At 40.1% G+C, this 13,506-nt stretch overlaps 1 protein-coding gene across 14 annotated transcripts in view; it reads right to left on the bottom strand.

Moving 5' to 3' along the window:
• Positions 1-13,506, bottom strand: part of ZNF510 (zinc finger protein 510) — a 45,459-nt gene that overhangs the window by 28,694 nt on the left and 3,259 nt on the right. For 7 of the 14 annotated variants that reach the window (XR_012034861.1, XR_012034859.1, XR_012034842.1 and 4 more), the window contains one exon: positions 13,314-13,372. The exons of 1 other annotated variant lie outside the window; for it this stretch is intronic. Coding sequence is in view for 2 of the 13 variants with exons in the window: in XM_072834114.1 (XP_072690215.1) it covers positions 13,314-13,372 (59 nt within the window). In the remaining 11 variants the exon portion in view is untranslated. Of the gene's footprint in view, positions 1-10,349; positions 10,393-12,367; positions 12,442-13,313; positions 13,373-13,506 lie in introns of all 14 variants that reach the window. 6 more of the 14 variants (XR_012034881.1, XR_012034863.1, XR_012034862.1 and 3 more) reach the window with 5 other exon arrangements.

The raw sequence follows: 13,506 nt of genomic DNA, 5'->3' as shown, positions 1-13,506 counted from the left end.
AGGATGGTCTTTTCTACAAACGGTGCTAGTACAACTGGATATCCACATGGAAATATGAATCTTGACACTACCTTATACCATACACAAAAACAACTGCAGGTGGATCAAGCTCAAATAATCAAGCATCTGCTAAGAACATAGGAGAATATTTGTGTGATCTTGGAGAAGGGAAAAAGCTTTCAAACAGATGCAAAAAGAGCTATCATTAAAGAAAACCTGATACTGATCTTTATTAAATTTAAGAACTTGGTTTATCAAAAGACATTACCAAAAAACCCCAAAAAGTCAAGCCACAGAATCCAAAAAAGTTGCAACATACACATCTAGCAAATGACTTGTATTGATAATACAGAAAAAACTCTGATCAATATAAAAGCAAATAATCTAATTAAGATAAAGATCTGAACAAGTATTTTACATAAAAGAATATCTATACAGCCAAAACACAAATATGGTACTTGCAATTAGTATTTATTACAGAGAAGCAAACTATTAATTTCAATGAGAGACCATGATATAGCCTCAGGATGACTAAAATAAAAAACACTGATTGTAGCAAGTGTTGGTGAGAATTTGGTATAGCCAGAACACTGGTAGTATTAATTGGTTCAAGCACTTTAGAAAGCTAATTGTTGTATATGTTAAAGCTGAACATATGTTCATTCTATGAATCAGCCATTCTATTTCTAGGTAGAACCAAAAGAAATGAAGATATACCAAGAGACAGAAAAGAAAGTTCACAGTGGCTTTATTCATAATAGTCCTCAAATGAAAAAATACAAGTGAAAAACTCACCAACAAAAGAATAAGCAAATAAATCATCATACAGTCATATAATGAAATACTGCCCAGCAATAAAAAGGAAGTAGTGAAACACAGCAAGACTGATGATCTCAACAGTGTTATGTACAGAGAAGCAACTCAGGCCTCCCCTATCTCTGAAAAAGAGTACAGATTATATATGATTCCATGGTTAAAAATGAAGTTATTCTTTTTTTCCTGACATATGATGTTAGAATAGTAGTTGTCTTTGCAGAGCAGAGCAGTAGTTATCATCTGGAAACTTCAGGGGTATGAAAATGTTCTTCATCTTAATCTGAGCAGTAAATTACATCTGTACATATGAATACAGATGTAAAAATCCACCCAGTTCATACATAAACATGCACTTCACTAGTTTTAAAATTGTACCTCAGTTAAAGAGATAAATAAAAGGAAAAAAAATAAAGAGTGCATGGAGAAAAATTAACAAAATTTTAGTTAATATTTTGGGAAAGTAGGAACATGTCTATTACATTATCCCTTTGTATCTTTCCATAAGTCAAAAATTTCCCAAGACGTCACTGGTAAAAATAAAAGAACCTGGTCTAGCAAACTATGTTGAGACAAATGATGAAACAGGGAAATATATGTCACACATGTCAGAAAAAGGATTAATTCATTAGTAATTAAAAAGCTTTTTTTTTTTTTTTTTTAAGATTTTATTTATTTATGCATGAGAGACTGAGAGAGAGGCACAGGCAGAGGGAGAAGCAGGCTCCATGTAGGGAGCCCGACATGGGACCCAATCCTGGGTCTCCAGGATCTCACCCCGGGCCGAAGGTGGCGCTAAACCGCTGAGCCACTGGGGCTGCCCTAAAAAGCTTTTAAAATTAGCAAAAAGAAGGCCAATTAACAACTGCACGTGCATGCCCATGTGCGCACACATGCAGACACACACAACTTAGAAATATACTAAACTGTGCATGATCTCTGCTCTCATTCACTTCTGGAACAGGGATCATCATCATTCTGCCCCTGTGTCAAGAAAAACTTAAGTCATCTTGACTCTTATCCCTTTCACATTGTTCACATTCTGCTTGTACTTCCAGATTAAAAACAAATTAAAACAGATTAAAAACAAATAAAAACATTATAAACAAAACTGCATTTATTGTATGAATTTCTTTCCCATGTTCTGTTAGAACTCAGATGAAAGGATGGTATCCAAGGACTTCTAGTGTTATATGCTTTTTGTCTGATGCAAAATGCATATATTGAGGTTGTTAGGGTGGGCCCTAACCCAATTTCATTAGTGACCTTTTAAGAAGAAATCAGGACGCAGATGTGTATGGAGGGGAAATTGTGTGAAGACACAGGGAAAAGCCCTCCATAAGAGTCTTCTCTCACATCCCTTAGAAGGAACCAACCCTGCCCATTCCCTGATTTTGGACTTTCAGCCTTCAGACTGAGAAAGTAAATCTGTTGTATTAATCACACAGTCTGAGATACTTTATTATGGCAGCCCTAGCAAACTAATAGACCTAGTCTGGTCCCAACTTTTATCTCGATCTCTATCTCTTATTATTCCCTAAGAGGAATTCCAGAGCATAAGATTCTCACTGGACCTTGGATGCTGTTTAGGCCTTCACATTGTTCCCTCAAAATGCAATAACCTCCCTCTTCTCTACGCCAATTAAAATCCCACCTGTTCTTCAGGACTGACGATCCTTTCCAACTATCTGCCTTTGATCAACTAAGCCTACCACATCAATCTTTGACAATTATAAATTCTTTTTTTTTTTTTTTTTTTGACAATTATAAATTCTGATGCTGATTCAATTCAAATGCTCAATTAATCAACTAGTTCCTTTAATTATAACTTGTTTTCTATTTAGGAGGAAGAAATGTTCACATTATTCCTATTACCTCCTATGTATCATCTCCTACAAGGGGATTGTGCTTGCCCACAAGAAGTTCAGTACTTCTTTATAAGCATGCAAGCAGTCTGGAGATGATCTGGTTTTAAAGATGAAGAGGCTAATTGACATTTTGGAGAATGCAAAAGACAGGGACAGTCAGGAAAACTTTCTTTTGGAGAGTCCTTCATTCAAAAGAATAGGTCTTTTTGTCATGCACAGAATAGGTATGCACAGATTTCTAGAACAAAATATAGTAACTGCTTGGGATCTGTCCATCTTGTAAGAAATGAGGTATTTTTCCGAGAAGAATAGAAACCCAATTTGTTCAGTGGCCCATTCCCTACAGAGAGGGAATAATCTTTTATTCAAAACAGTTTAATGAGCAATCTCAACTAGAGAAACTCAGGGTTTAGAATGGAGCCTATGAAAATGAACCCATGGTAGTTCCCAAACTTGGAAGATAATGGTCTAACTGGACAAATACACTATCAGGTGACTTTTGCCAATGTTATGAGATAAAGTTGGGGCTGTGCAGATTCAGTAAAGGGGAAACTAGCCTAGAAGGAGACAAGGGGGAAAAAAGAACACTGTTTCCTGGACTTGGGAACCCAAGCTGACTTGGGATAGATCAAAAGTAAAGAGCCAGACCTCACATCCATTAGAATGGTCATTATCAGTAAACATCAAGTGTTGGCGAGGATGTGGAGCAACCAGAATCCCTGTGCAATGCTGGTGGGAATTTAAAATGGTGTAGCTCCTGTGGAATAGAATGGTGGCTCCTCAAAAAACTAAACAGAGGCCATGTGCAAAGATGGCAGAAGAGTAGGGTCCCCAAGTCATCTGTCCCCACCAAGTTACCGAGATAACTTTCAAATCATCCTGAAAATCTACGAATTCGGCCTGAGATTTAAAGAGAGAACAGCTGGAATGATACAGTGAGAAGAGTTCACGCTTCTATCAAGGTAGGAAGACGGGGGGGGGGGGGGGGTGGAAGAAATAAAGAAACAAAAGGCATCCAAGGAGGAGGGGCCCCGAGAGGAGCCAGGCTAAGGCCCCGGCGAGTGTCCCCAGGACAGGAAAGCCCCATCCCGGAGAAGCAGGAGCTTCACCAATCTTCACGGACAGAAAGGGACTCCCAGGGAGTTAGAGCAAGACCCCAGGAGGGCAGGGATGCCCTCAGGCTGCCTGGGACACTAACAGTCACTTGCGCCCCGGGGAGAGTGCGCCGAGCTCCCTAAAGGGCTGCAGCGCACACGGCTTGACCCGGGAGCAGCTCGGAGGGGCTCAGTGGCGGCTCCGGAGAAGGGGCTGCCTGGCCGGGAGCACAGGGCACTGGGGACACAGCCCAGGATCCGACCTCCCCCGGGACAGGCAGAGGCCAGGAAGGCCCAGGACAGCCAGGACGCTCTTGCCCCAAGCTGAGCAGATCAGCAGCCCTGCCCCCGGAGCTTCCAGGCCCCTGCAGACGGTGAGCTCTGTAGTTACTGCAGGAGCTGAATCCAGGGCTCCAGAGCTGGCCACCACCACTGTGGTTGTTCCTCCTGGGGCCTCACAGGGTAAACAACCCCCACTGATCCCTGCACCAGGCAGGGCAGGCAAGGGGCAGTGCAGCTCCCCCAAGTGCTAACACTTGAAAATCAGCACAACAGGACCCTCCCCCAGAAGACCAGCTAGCCAGAAAAGTTCCAGAGGAAGTCAAGGGACTTAAAGTATACAGAAATAGAAGATACTCCCGAGTGTTTTTTGGGGTTTTTTTTCTTTTTGATTTCTGATTGCTTCCCCCATCCTTTTTTTCCCTTTCTTTTTCTTTCTCTTTTTCTTCTCTTTTTTCCTTTTTTTTCTTCCTTTTTTCTTTTTTCTTTTCCTCTTTTCTTTCCTTCTTTGTCTCCTCTTTTTCTCCTTTTCCCAATACAACTCGTTTTTGGCCACTCTGCACTGAGCAAAATGAGGAAAACCTCACCTCAAAAGAAAGAATCAGAAACAGTCCTCTCTCCCACAGAGTTACAATATTTGGATTACAATTCAATGTCAGAAAGCCAATTCAGAAGCACTATTATAAAGCTTCTGGTGGCTCTAGAAAAAAAGCATAAAGGACGCAAGAGACTTCATGACTGCAGAATTTAGATCCAATCAGGCAGAAATTAAAAATCAATTGAATGAGATGCAATCCAAACTAGAAGTCCTAACGACGAGGGTTAATGAGGTGGAAGAACCAGTGAGTGACAAAGAAGACAAATTGATGGCAAAGAGGGAAACTGAGGAAAAAAGAGACAAACAATTAAAAGACCATGAGATTAGGATAAGGGAAATAAGTGACAGCCTGAGGAAGAAAAACCTACGTTTAATTGGGGTTCCCGAGGGCGCCGAAAGGGACAGAGGTCCAGAATATGTATTTGAACAAATCATAGCTGAAAACTTTCCTATCTGGGAAGGGAAACAAGCATTCAGATCCAGGAAATAGAGAGATCCACCCCTAAAATCAATAAAAACCATTCAACACCTCGACATTTAATAGTTAAGCTTGCAAATTCCAAAGATAAAGAGAAGATCCTTAAAGAGGCAAGAGACAAGAAATCCCTGACTTTTATGGGGAGGAGTATTAGTATAACAGCATACCTCTCCACAGAGACCTGGCAGGCCAGAAAGGGCTGGCAGGATATATTCAGGGTCCTAAATGAGAAAAACATGCAACCAAGAATACTTTATCCAGCAAAACTCTAATTCAGAATGGAAGGAGAGATAAAGAGCTTCCAAGACAGGCAGGAACTGAAAGAATATGTGACCTCCAAACTAACTCTGCAAGAAATTTTAAGGGGGACTCTTAAAATTCCCCTTTAAGAAGTCCAATGGAACAATCCACAAAAACAAGGACTGAATAGATATCATGATGAAACTAAACTCATATCTTTCAATAGTACCTCTGAACGTGAATGGGCTTAATGACCCCATCAAAAGGCGCAGGGTGCCAAACTGGATAAAAAAGCAGGACCCATCTATTTGCTATCTACAAGAGACTCATCTTAGAAGGACACCTACAGCCTGAAAATAAAAGTTTGGAAAACCATTTACCATTCAAATGGTCCTCAAAAGAAAGCAGGGGTAGCCATCCTTATATCAGATAAACTAAAATTTACCCCGAAGACTGTAGTGAGAGTTGAAGAGGGACACTATATCATACTTAAAGGATCTATCCAACAAGAGGACCTAACAATCCTCAATATATATGCCCCGAATGTGGGAGCTGCCAAATATATCAATTAATAACCAAAGTTAAGACATCCTTAGATAATAATACACTTATACTTGGTGACTTCAATCTAGCTCTTTCTACACTCGATAGCTCTTCTAAGCACAACATCTCCGAAGAAACGAGAGCTTTAAATGATACACTGGACCAACTGGATTTCACAGATATCTACAGAACTTTACATCCAAACTCAACTGAATACACATTCTTCTCAAGTGCACATGGAACTTTCTCCAGAATAGACCACATACTGGGTCACAAATCGGGTCTGAACCGATACCAAAAGATTGGGATCGTCCCCTGCATATTCTCAGACCATAATGCCTTATAATTAGAACTAAATCACAACAAGAAGTTTGGAAGGACTTCAAACACGTGGAGGTTAAGAAACATCCTTCTAAAAAATGAAAGGGTCAACCAGGAAATTAAGGAAGAATTAAAACGATTCATGGAAACTAATGAGAATGAAGATACAACCGTTTAAAATCTTTGGGATACAGCAAAAGCAGTCCTGAGGGGGAAATACATCTCAATACAAGCATCCATCCAAAAACTGGAAAGAACTCAAATACAAAAGCTAACCTTACACCTGAAGGAGCTAGAGAAAAAACAGCAAATAGATCCTACACCCAGCAGAAGAAGAGAGTTAATAAAGATTCGAGCAGAACTCAACAAAATCGAGACCAGAAGAACTGTGGAACAGATCAACAAAACCAGGAGTTGGCTCTTTGAAAGAATTAATAAGATAAATAAACCATTAGCCAGCCTTATTAAAAAGAAGAGAGAGAAGACTCAAATTAATAAAATCATGAATGAGAAAGGAGACATCACTACCAACACCAAGGAAATACAAACGATTCTAAAAACATATTATGAGCAGCTATACGCCAATAAATTGGGCAATCTAGAAGAAATGGATGCATTTCTGGAAAGCCACAAACTACCAAAACTGGAACAGGAAGAAATAGAAAACCTGAACAGGCCAATAACCAGGGAGGAAATTGAAGCCGTCATCAAAAACCTCCCAAGACACAAAAGTCCAGGGCCAGATGGCTTCCCTGGGGGAATTCTATCAAACGTTTAAAGAAGAAACCATACCTATTCTACTAAAGCTGTTTGGAAAGATAGAAAGAGATGGAGTACTTCCAAACTCGTTCTATGAGGCCAGCATCACCTTAATTCCAAAACCAGACAAAGATCCCACCAAAGAGAAGAATTATAGACCAATATCCCTGATGAACATGGATGCAAAATTTCTCAACAAGATACTACCCAATAGTATACAACAGTACATTAGAAGATTATTCACCATGACCAAGTGGGATTTATTCCCGGGACAGAAGGCTGGTTCAAACACTCATAAAACAATCAATGTGATTCATCATATCAGCAAGAGAAAAACCAAGAACCATATGATCCTCTCATATATGCAGAGAAAGCATTTGACAAAATACAGCATCCATTCCTGATCAAAACTCCTCAGAGTATAGGAATAGAGGGAACATTCCTCAACATCTTAAAAGCCATCTACTAAAAGACCACAGCAAATATAATTCTCAATGGGGAAGCACTGGGAGCCTTTCCCCTAAGATCAGGAACAAGACAGGGATGTCCACTCTCACCACTGCTATTCAACATAGTACTGGAAGTCCTAGCCTCAGCAATCAGACAACAAAAAGATATTAAAGGCATTCAAATTGGCAAAGAAGAAGTCAAACTCTCCCTCTTTGCCAATGACATAATACTCTACATAGAAAACCCAGAAGACTCCACCCCAAGATTGCTAGAACTCATACAGCAATTTGCCAGCATGGCAGGATTCAAAATCAATGCCCAGAAGTCAGTGGCATTTCTATACACTAACAATGAGACTGAAGAAAGAGAAATTAAGGAGTCGATCCCATTTACAATTGCACCCAAAAGCATAAGATACCTAGGAATAAACCTAACCAAAGAGGTAAAGGATCTATACCCTAAAAACTATAGAACACTTCTGAAAGAAATTGAGGAATACACAAAGAGATGGAAAAATATTCCATGCTCATGGATTGGAAGAATTAATATTGTGAAAATGTTAATGTTACCCAGGGCAATTTACAGGTTTAATGCAATCCTTATCATAATACCATGGACTTTCTTCAGAGAGTTAGAACAAATTATTTTAAGATTTGTGTGGAATCAGAAAAGACCCCGAATAGCCAGGGGAATATTAAAAAAGAAAACCATAGCTGGGGGCATCACAATGCCAGATTTCAGGTTGTGCTACAAAGCTGTGGTCATCAAGACAGTGTGGTACTGGCACAAAAACAGACACATAGATCAATGGAACAGAATAGAGAATCCAGAAGCGGACCCTCAACTTCATTGTCTACTAATATTCGACAAAGGAGGAAAGACTATCCACTGGAAGAAAGATAGTCTCTTCAATAAATGGTGCTGGGAAAATTGGACATTCACTTGCAGAAGAATGAAACTAGACCACTCTCTTGCAACATACACAAAGATAAACTCAAAATGGATGAAAGATCTAAATGTGAGACAAGATTCTATCAAAATCCTAGAGGAGAACACAGGCAACACCGTTTTTGAACTCGGCCACTGTAACTTCTTGCAAGATACATCCACGAAGGCAAAAGAAACAAAAGCAAAAATGAACTATTGGGACTTCCTCAAGATAAGAAGCTTTTGCACAGCAAAGGATACAGTCAACAAAACTCAAAGACAACCTACAGAATGGGAGAAGATATTTGCAAATGACATATCAGATAAAGGGCTAGTTTCCAAGATCTATAAAGAACTTATGAAACTCAACAGCAAAGAAACAAACAATTCAATCATGAAATGGGCAAAAGACATGAACAGAAATCTCACAGAGGAAGACATAGACATGGCCAACATGCATATGAGAAAATGCTCTGCATCACTTGCCATCAGGGAAATACAAATCAAAACCACAATGAGATACCACCTCACACCAGTGAGAATGGGGCAAATTGACAAGGCAGGAAACAACAAATGTTGGAGAGGATGCGGAGAAAAGGGAACCCTCTTACACTGTTGTTGGGAATGTGAACTGGTGCAGCCACTCTGGAAAACTGTGTGGAGGTTCCTCAAAGAGTTAAAAGTAGATCTTCCCTACAACCCAGCAATTGTACTGTTGGGCCCAAAGATACAGATGCGATGTAACGCCGGGACACCTGCACCCCGATGTTTCTAGCAGCAATGTCCACAATAGCCAAACTGTGGAAGGAGCCTCAGTGTCCACAGAAAGATGAATGGATAAAGAAGATGTGGTCTATGTATACAATGGAATATTACTCAGCCATTAGAAATGACAAATACCCACCATTGGCTTCAATGTGGATGGAACTGGAGGGTATTATGCTGAGTGAAATGAGGCAATCGGAGAAGGACAAACATTATATGTTCTCATTCATTTGGGGAATATAAATAATAGTGAAAGGGAATAGAAGGGAAGGGAGAAGAAATGGGTAGGAAATATCAGAAAGGGAGACAGAACATAAAGACTCCTAACTCTAGGAAACGAACTAGGGGTGGTGGAAGGGGAGGAGTTCCGGAGGTGGGGGTGAATGGGTGACGGGTACTGAGGGGGGCACTTGACGGGATGAGCACTGGGTGTTATTCTGTATGTTAGGAAATTGAACCCCATAAAAAGTAAATTTATTATTAAAAAAAATTAAACAGAGAATTACCACATGATATAGCAATGCCACTTCTAGGTATATATATCCATTAGACTGACAGTGTTTCAAAGAAGTATCTGTACACTTGTGTTCATAGCAGCATTATTTGCAATAACCAAAATGTGGAAGTAACCTAAGTGTCTATCACCTGATGAAGAGATAAATAAAATGTAGTATATACACACAATGCTGTATTACTCAGCCTTAAAAAAGAAGGAAATTCTGATACATGCTATAACATGCATGAACTTTGAGGATTTTAAGTGAAGTAAGCCAGTCACAAAAAGACAAATACTCTATGATTCCACATATATGAGTAGGGAAATAGAAAGCAGAATGATGTTTGCCAGAGGTGAATGGTGGGAGGAATGAGAGCTGTTGTTTCACAGGTATACAGCTCCAGTTCTGCAAGATGAAGAGTTCTAGAGTTTGGGTGCACAGCAATATGAATGTACTTAACATTACTGAACTGTACAGCTTAAAAAATGGCTAAGATGATAAATTTTATGTTATCTGGACTTTACCATAATTAAAAATAAAATGAAAACAAAGAGAAAGTAAAGAGCCAGGGATCTTAGTTGCACAGGCTATCATAATGAAATACCAGTGACTGGCTTATTTGGTAGACATTTCTTTCCTCACAGTTCTGGAGGCCAGAAGTCCAAGATAAGAGTATTAGGATGCATGGGTTCTGGTGACATTCTTTTCCAGACTTACAGATGGCTTCTTGCTGTGTCCTCACATGGCCTTTGCCTGGTGCCTATGTATTGAGAGAGAGAGAGACAGAGAAAGACCTCTTCCTTTTCTTGTAAGACCATTAATCCTATTGGATTAGTATCCTACCTTTATGACATCACTTAATCTTCATTCCCTTCTAAAAGCTCTATTTCTACATACAGCCACGCTGGAGGTTAGGGATTCAACATATGGATTTGTGGGGGGACACGACTCAATCCATAGCATCAGGTGAACAGAATGAGGATGTGGTTCTAAAGTCAATCCAGAGAAGACAATGAGAAGATGATATGAAGCAGTTAGGAATAGGAGGATATGTTTAAAAAACCAAATGAGGCTTTGCTGTACAATAAAGTCACATAGTAAAATTTTAAATATTGCACCCCCTACTAGATTGTGAACACTGTTTGGAAAGAAAAACATCTGTATAGTTTAAGCTTTAACTATAGCACATATCACTTCCTTGGAACATCTTGGCTGCTCAGTAAAAGGCTGTCAAAAAAGTCAGAGCACCAATAATGTAAAAAACAGAACTAGGAGCTGGTAAGGCCTCTAAAGCCTAAACGTTATTCTGAGAAACTGGGAATTTTATTGTGTGGGGTGAGGAGCCAGTGAGGTGATTTAAATAGAGATGAGACATTACCTCACTAGCATTTAGATGAACTACCCATGTGGAAGATGTGCTTGAGTAGGTAAAGAAAGAAGCAGGCAGGTTAGTAAAGAAGCTATTCCAACAGTTCAGGTGTGAGACCATGAGACAGCAGTTTGAGGAATAAAGTAGAGGAATGCATTTAAAATACATTAGGTTTGGGGGATCCCTGGGTGGCGCAGCGGTTTGTCGCCTGCCTTTGGCCCAGGGCGCGATCCTGGAGACCTGGGATCTAATCCCACATCGGGCTCCCGGTGCATGGAGCCTGCTTCTCCCTCTGCCTGTGTCTCTGTCTCTCTCTATCTATCTCTGTGTGACTATCATAAATTAAAAAAAATAAATAAATAAAATAAAATAAAATACATTAGGTTTGACAATGTAAAATTGGTGTTATCTTTGACAAATAGGAAAAGTAGCAAGACACAATTACACACCAGATCATGGCAGGAGTTGAGACAGTGAGAACAAGAGAAGCCAGGGATGTACTGCACTTCCATGGCTTGGGTGTCTGGTTGACCAGGGATATTCTATTTCCCAACGAATAAGGAAAGATGAGGGGAATTAGTTTGGGAAGGACTGTAAATATTAACTTTTACTTTGAATCAGTTGAGCTGGAGATGCCTTTTAGATACTTGCACAGAGATGTTGAGTCACCTATGTTCAATAGGGCAATCCCTAGCCATGTGAGACTATTTAAAACTTAAATTAAAAATTTGGTTCCTTAGTCACACTAGCTGCATTTCAAGTATCTAACAGGTATATATGGCTAGTGGCCATCATTTGGGACAATGCAAATATAGACCATTTCCATCATCATAAAAAGTGCTATTGGTGGGGCACGTGGGTGGCTCAGTTGGCTAAGCATCCAACTCTTGATTTTGGCTCAGGTTGTGAGATCAAGGCCCACGTAGGGCTCCACACTCAGCCGGGAGTCTGCTTGGATTCTCTCTCCCTCTCTGATTGTCCCTCTCCCTATTCATGCTCTCTCTCAAAAAATAAATAAAATTAACAATAAAAAAAATGCTATTGGTCACAGTGGGCCACAGAGTTCTATCTGTGAGAACTAGGAAATACATCATTGTTGAAACCAGAGTGGGGATGAAATGAGTCAAGAAGACCAGTTTGAAAAATAGTGAGAAGGCACGGAAATTGTGATGAGACACATGAAAGGGCAAAAAAAAAAAAAAAAAAAAAAAAAAAAAAAAAGATGATTCCATGAAAGAAACAAGAGGCAGGACAGTAGCAGAGGCTGTCACAGACACTAACATGGGAGACCTTCCAGAAGGACAGAGTAGGGGTAGAGTCAGGCACTGCAGACAGGTCTGTGAGGTAAGCACAAGGTGAGACTCACTGGATTTGACTGTAGTTAGGTCACGGATTTGTGCAGGTCACAGGCAGAGGAGAAGAGACTGAAACGTGAAGAGACTGAAACGTGAATGGCCATGTGATAGCATTTGCTAGAGAACAGAACTTTTAAGATCTCTGCTAAACAACTTGTTTGAGTCAGGGACTTGAGAGAAATATTTAAAAAGAGCTATTTTTAGGACATGAACATATGACTTATTCGTGCTGACCTCCAATTAGTTTCAGTATTACCTCTGGATCTAGCAGGATGATCAGAAAAAGGTCTACTTCTAATTTATTTACATTGACAGCTGTATTAACAAAAACCCTGCTTTGGCAACGTGCCCCTTACTTCCACTGAGGAAAAAGTGGAAACAATATTCTACAATTATTTCTGGGTTGTTATTGGAAAGATCTGGACTATCCTCTATCTGAAGACCAACAAAGACACTGTGCCTGACTTTAGGATCATGAGGAAGGTCTGATTTAAGATTCTTATCGATGCAAATCTTGAAACAAATACTGTCCGACTCTCTTCCATGGCTATCTGAAAGGTCAGGAAGAGATCTGCACCTGCACTGGGGACAATGTGTAACTTCAGAGAGCAGCATCTATCTATAGGCCAACTCTGCTGAACTACTCATCTGCTTTTTTGTACCTTCCCTGAATAGTTTGGATCCATTTCTATTGCTACTTTTCTGTGTTAACTACCTTTAAATTCATTATAAAATAGGTATATATAGGGGATCCCTGGGTGGCGCAGCGGTTTGGCGCCTGCCTTTGGCCCAGGGCGCAATCCTGGAGACCCGGGATCGAATCCCACATCGGGCTCCCGGTGCATGGAGCCTGCTTCTCCCTCTGCCTGTGTCTCTGCCTCTCTCCCTCTCTGTGTGACTATCATGAATAAATAAAAAAAATAAAAATAAAAAATAGGTATATATAAATTAACTCACCTGAGATGTGTTCATTTTCTGCTGTTGTTGGGGGAGTACAGAGAACTGTGAAGGATAAGCTGGGGATAAGGAAAGAGGAATGGAATTATAAGAGGTCTGGTGAGCTTCCAGATTCAGTTGCCTAAAAATCTCATCACATCAGCTGGGGAAAGGGCCTCCCTATGGAATAATGTTCTGTTGACATTTGAGAAGG

The sequence above is a fragment of the Canis lupus genome, chromosome 1, assembly GCF_048164855.1.
Source record: "Canis lupus baileyi chromosome 1, mCanLup2.hap1, whole genome shotgun sequence".
NCBI classification, from domain to species: domain Eukaryota; kingdom Metazoa; phylum Chordata; class Mammalia; order Carnivora; family Canidae; genus Canis; species Canis lupus.
The sequence above is the reverse complement of the archived record's forward strand: the minus strand, read 5'-3'. Positions and strand labels throughout refer to the sequence as shown.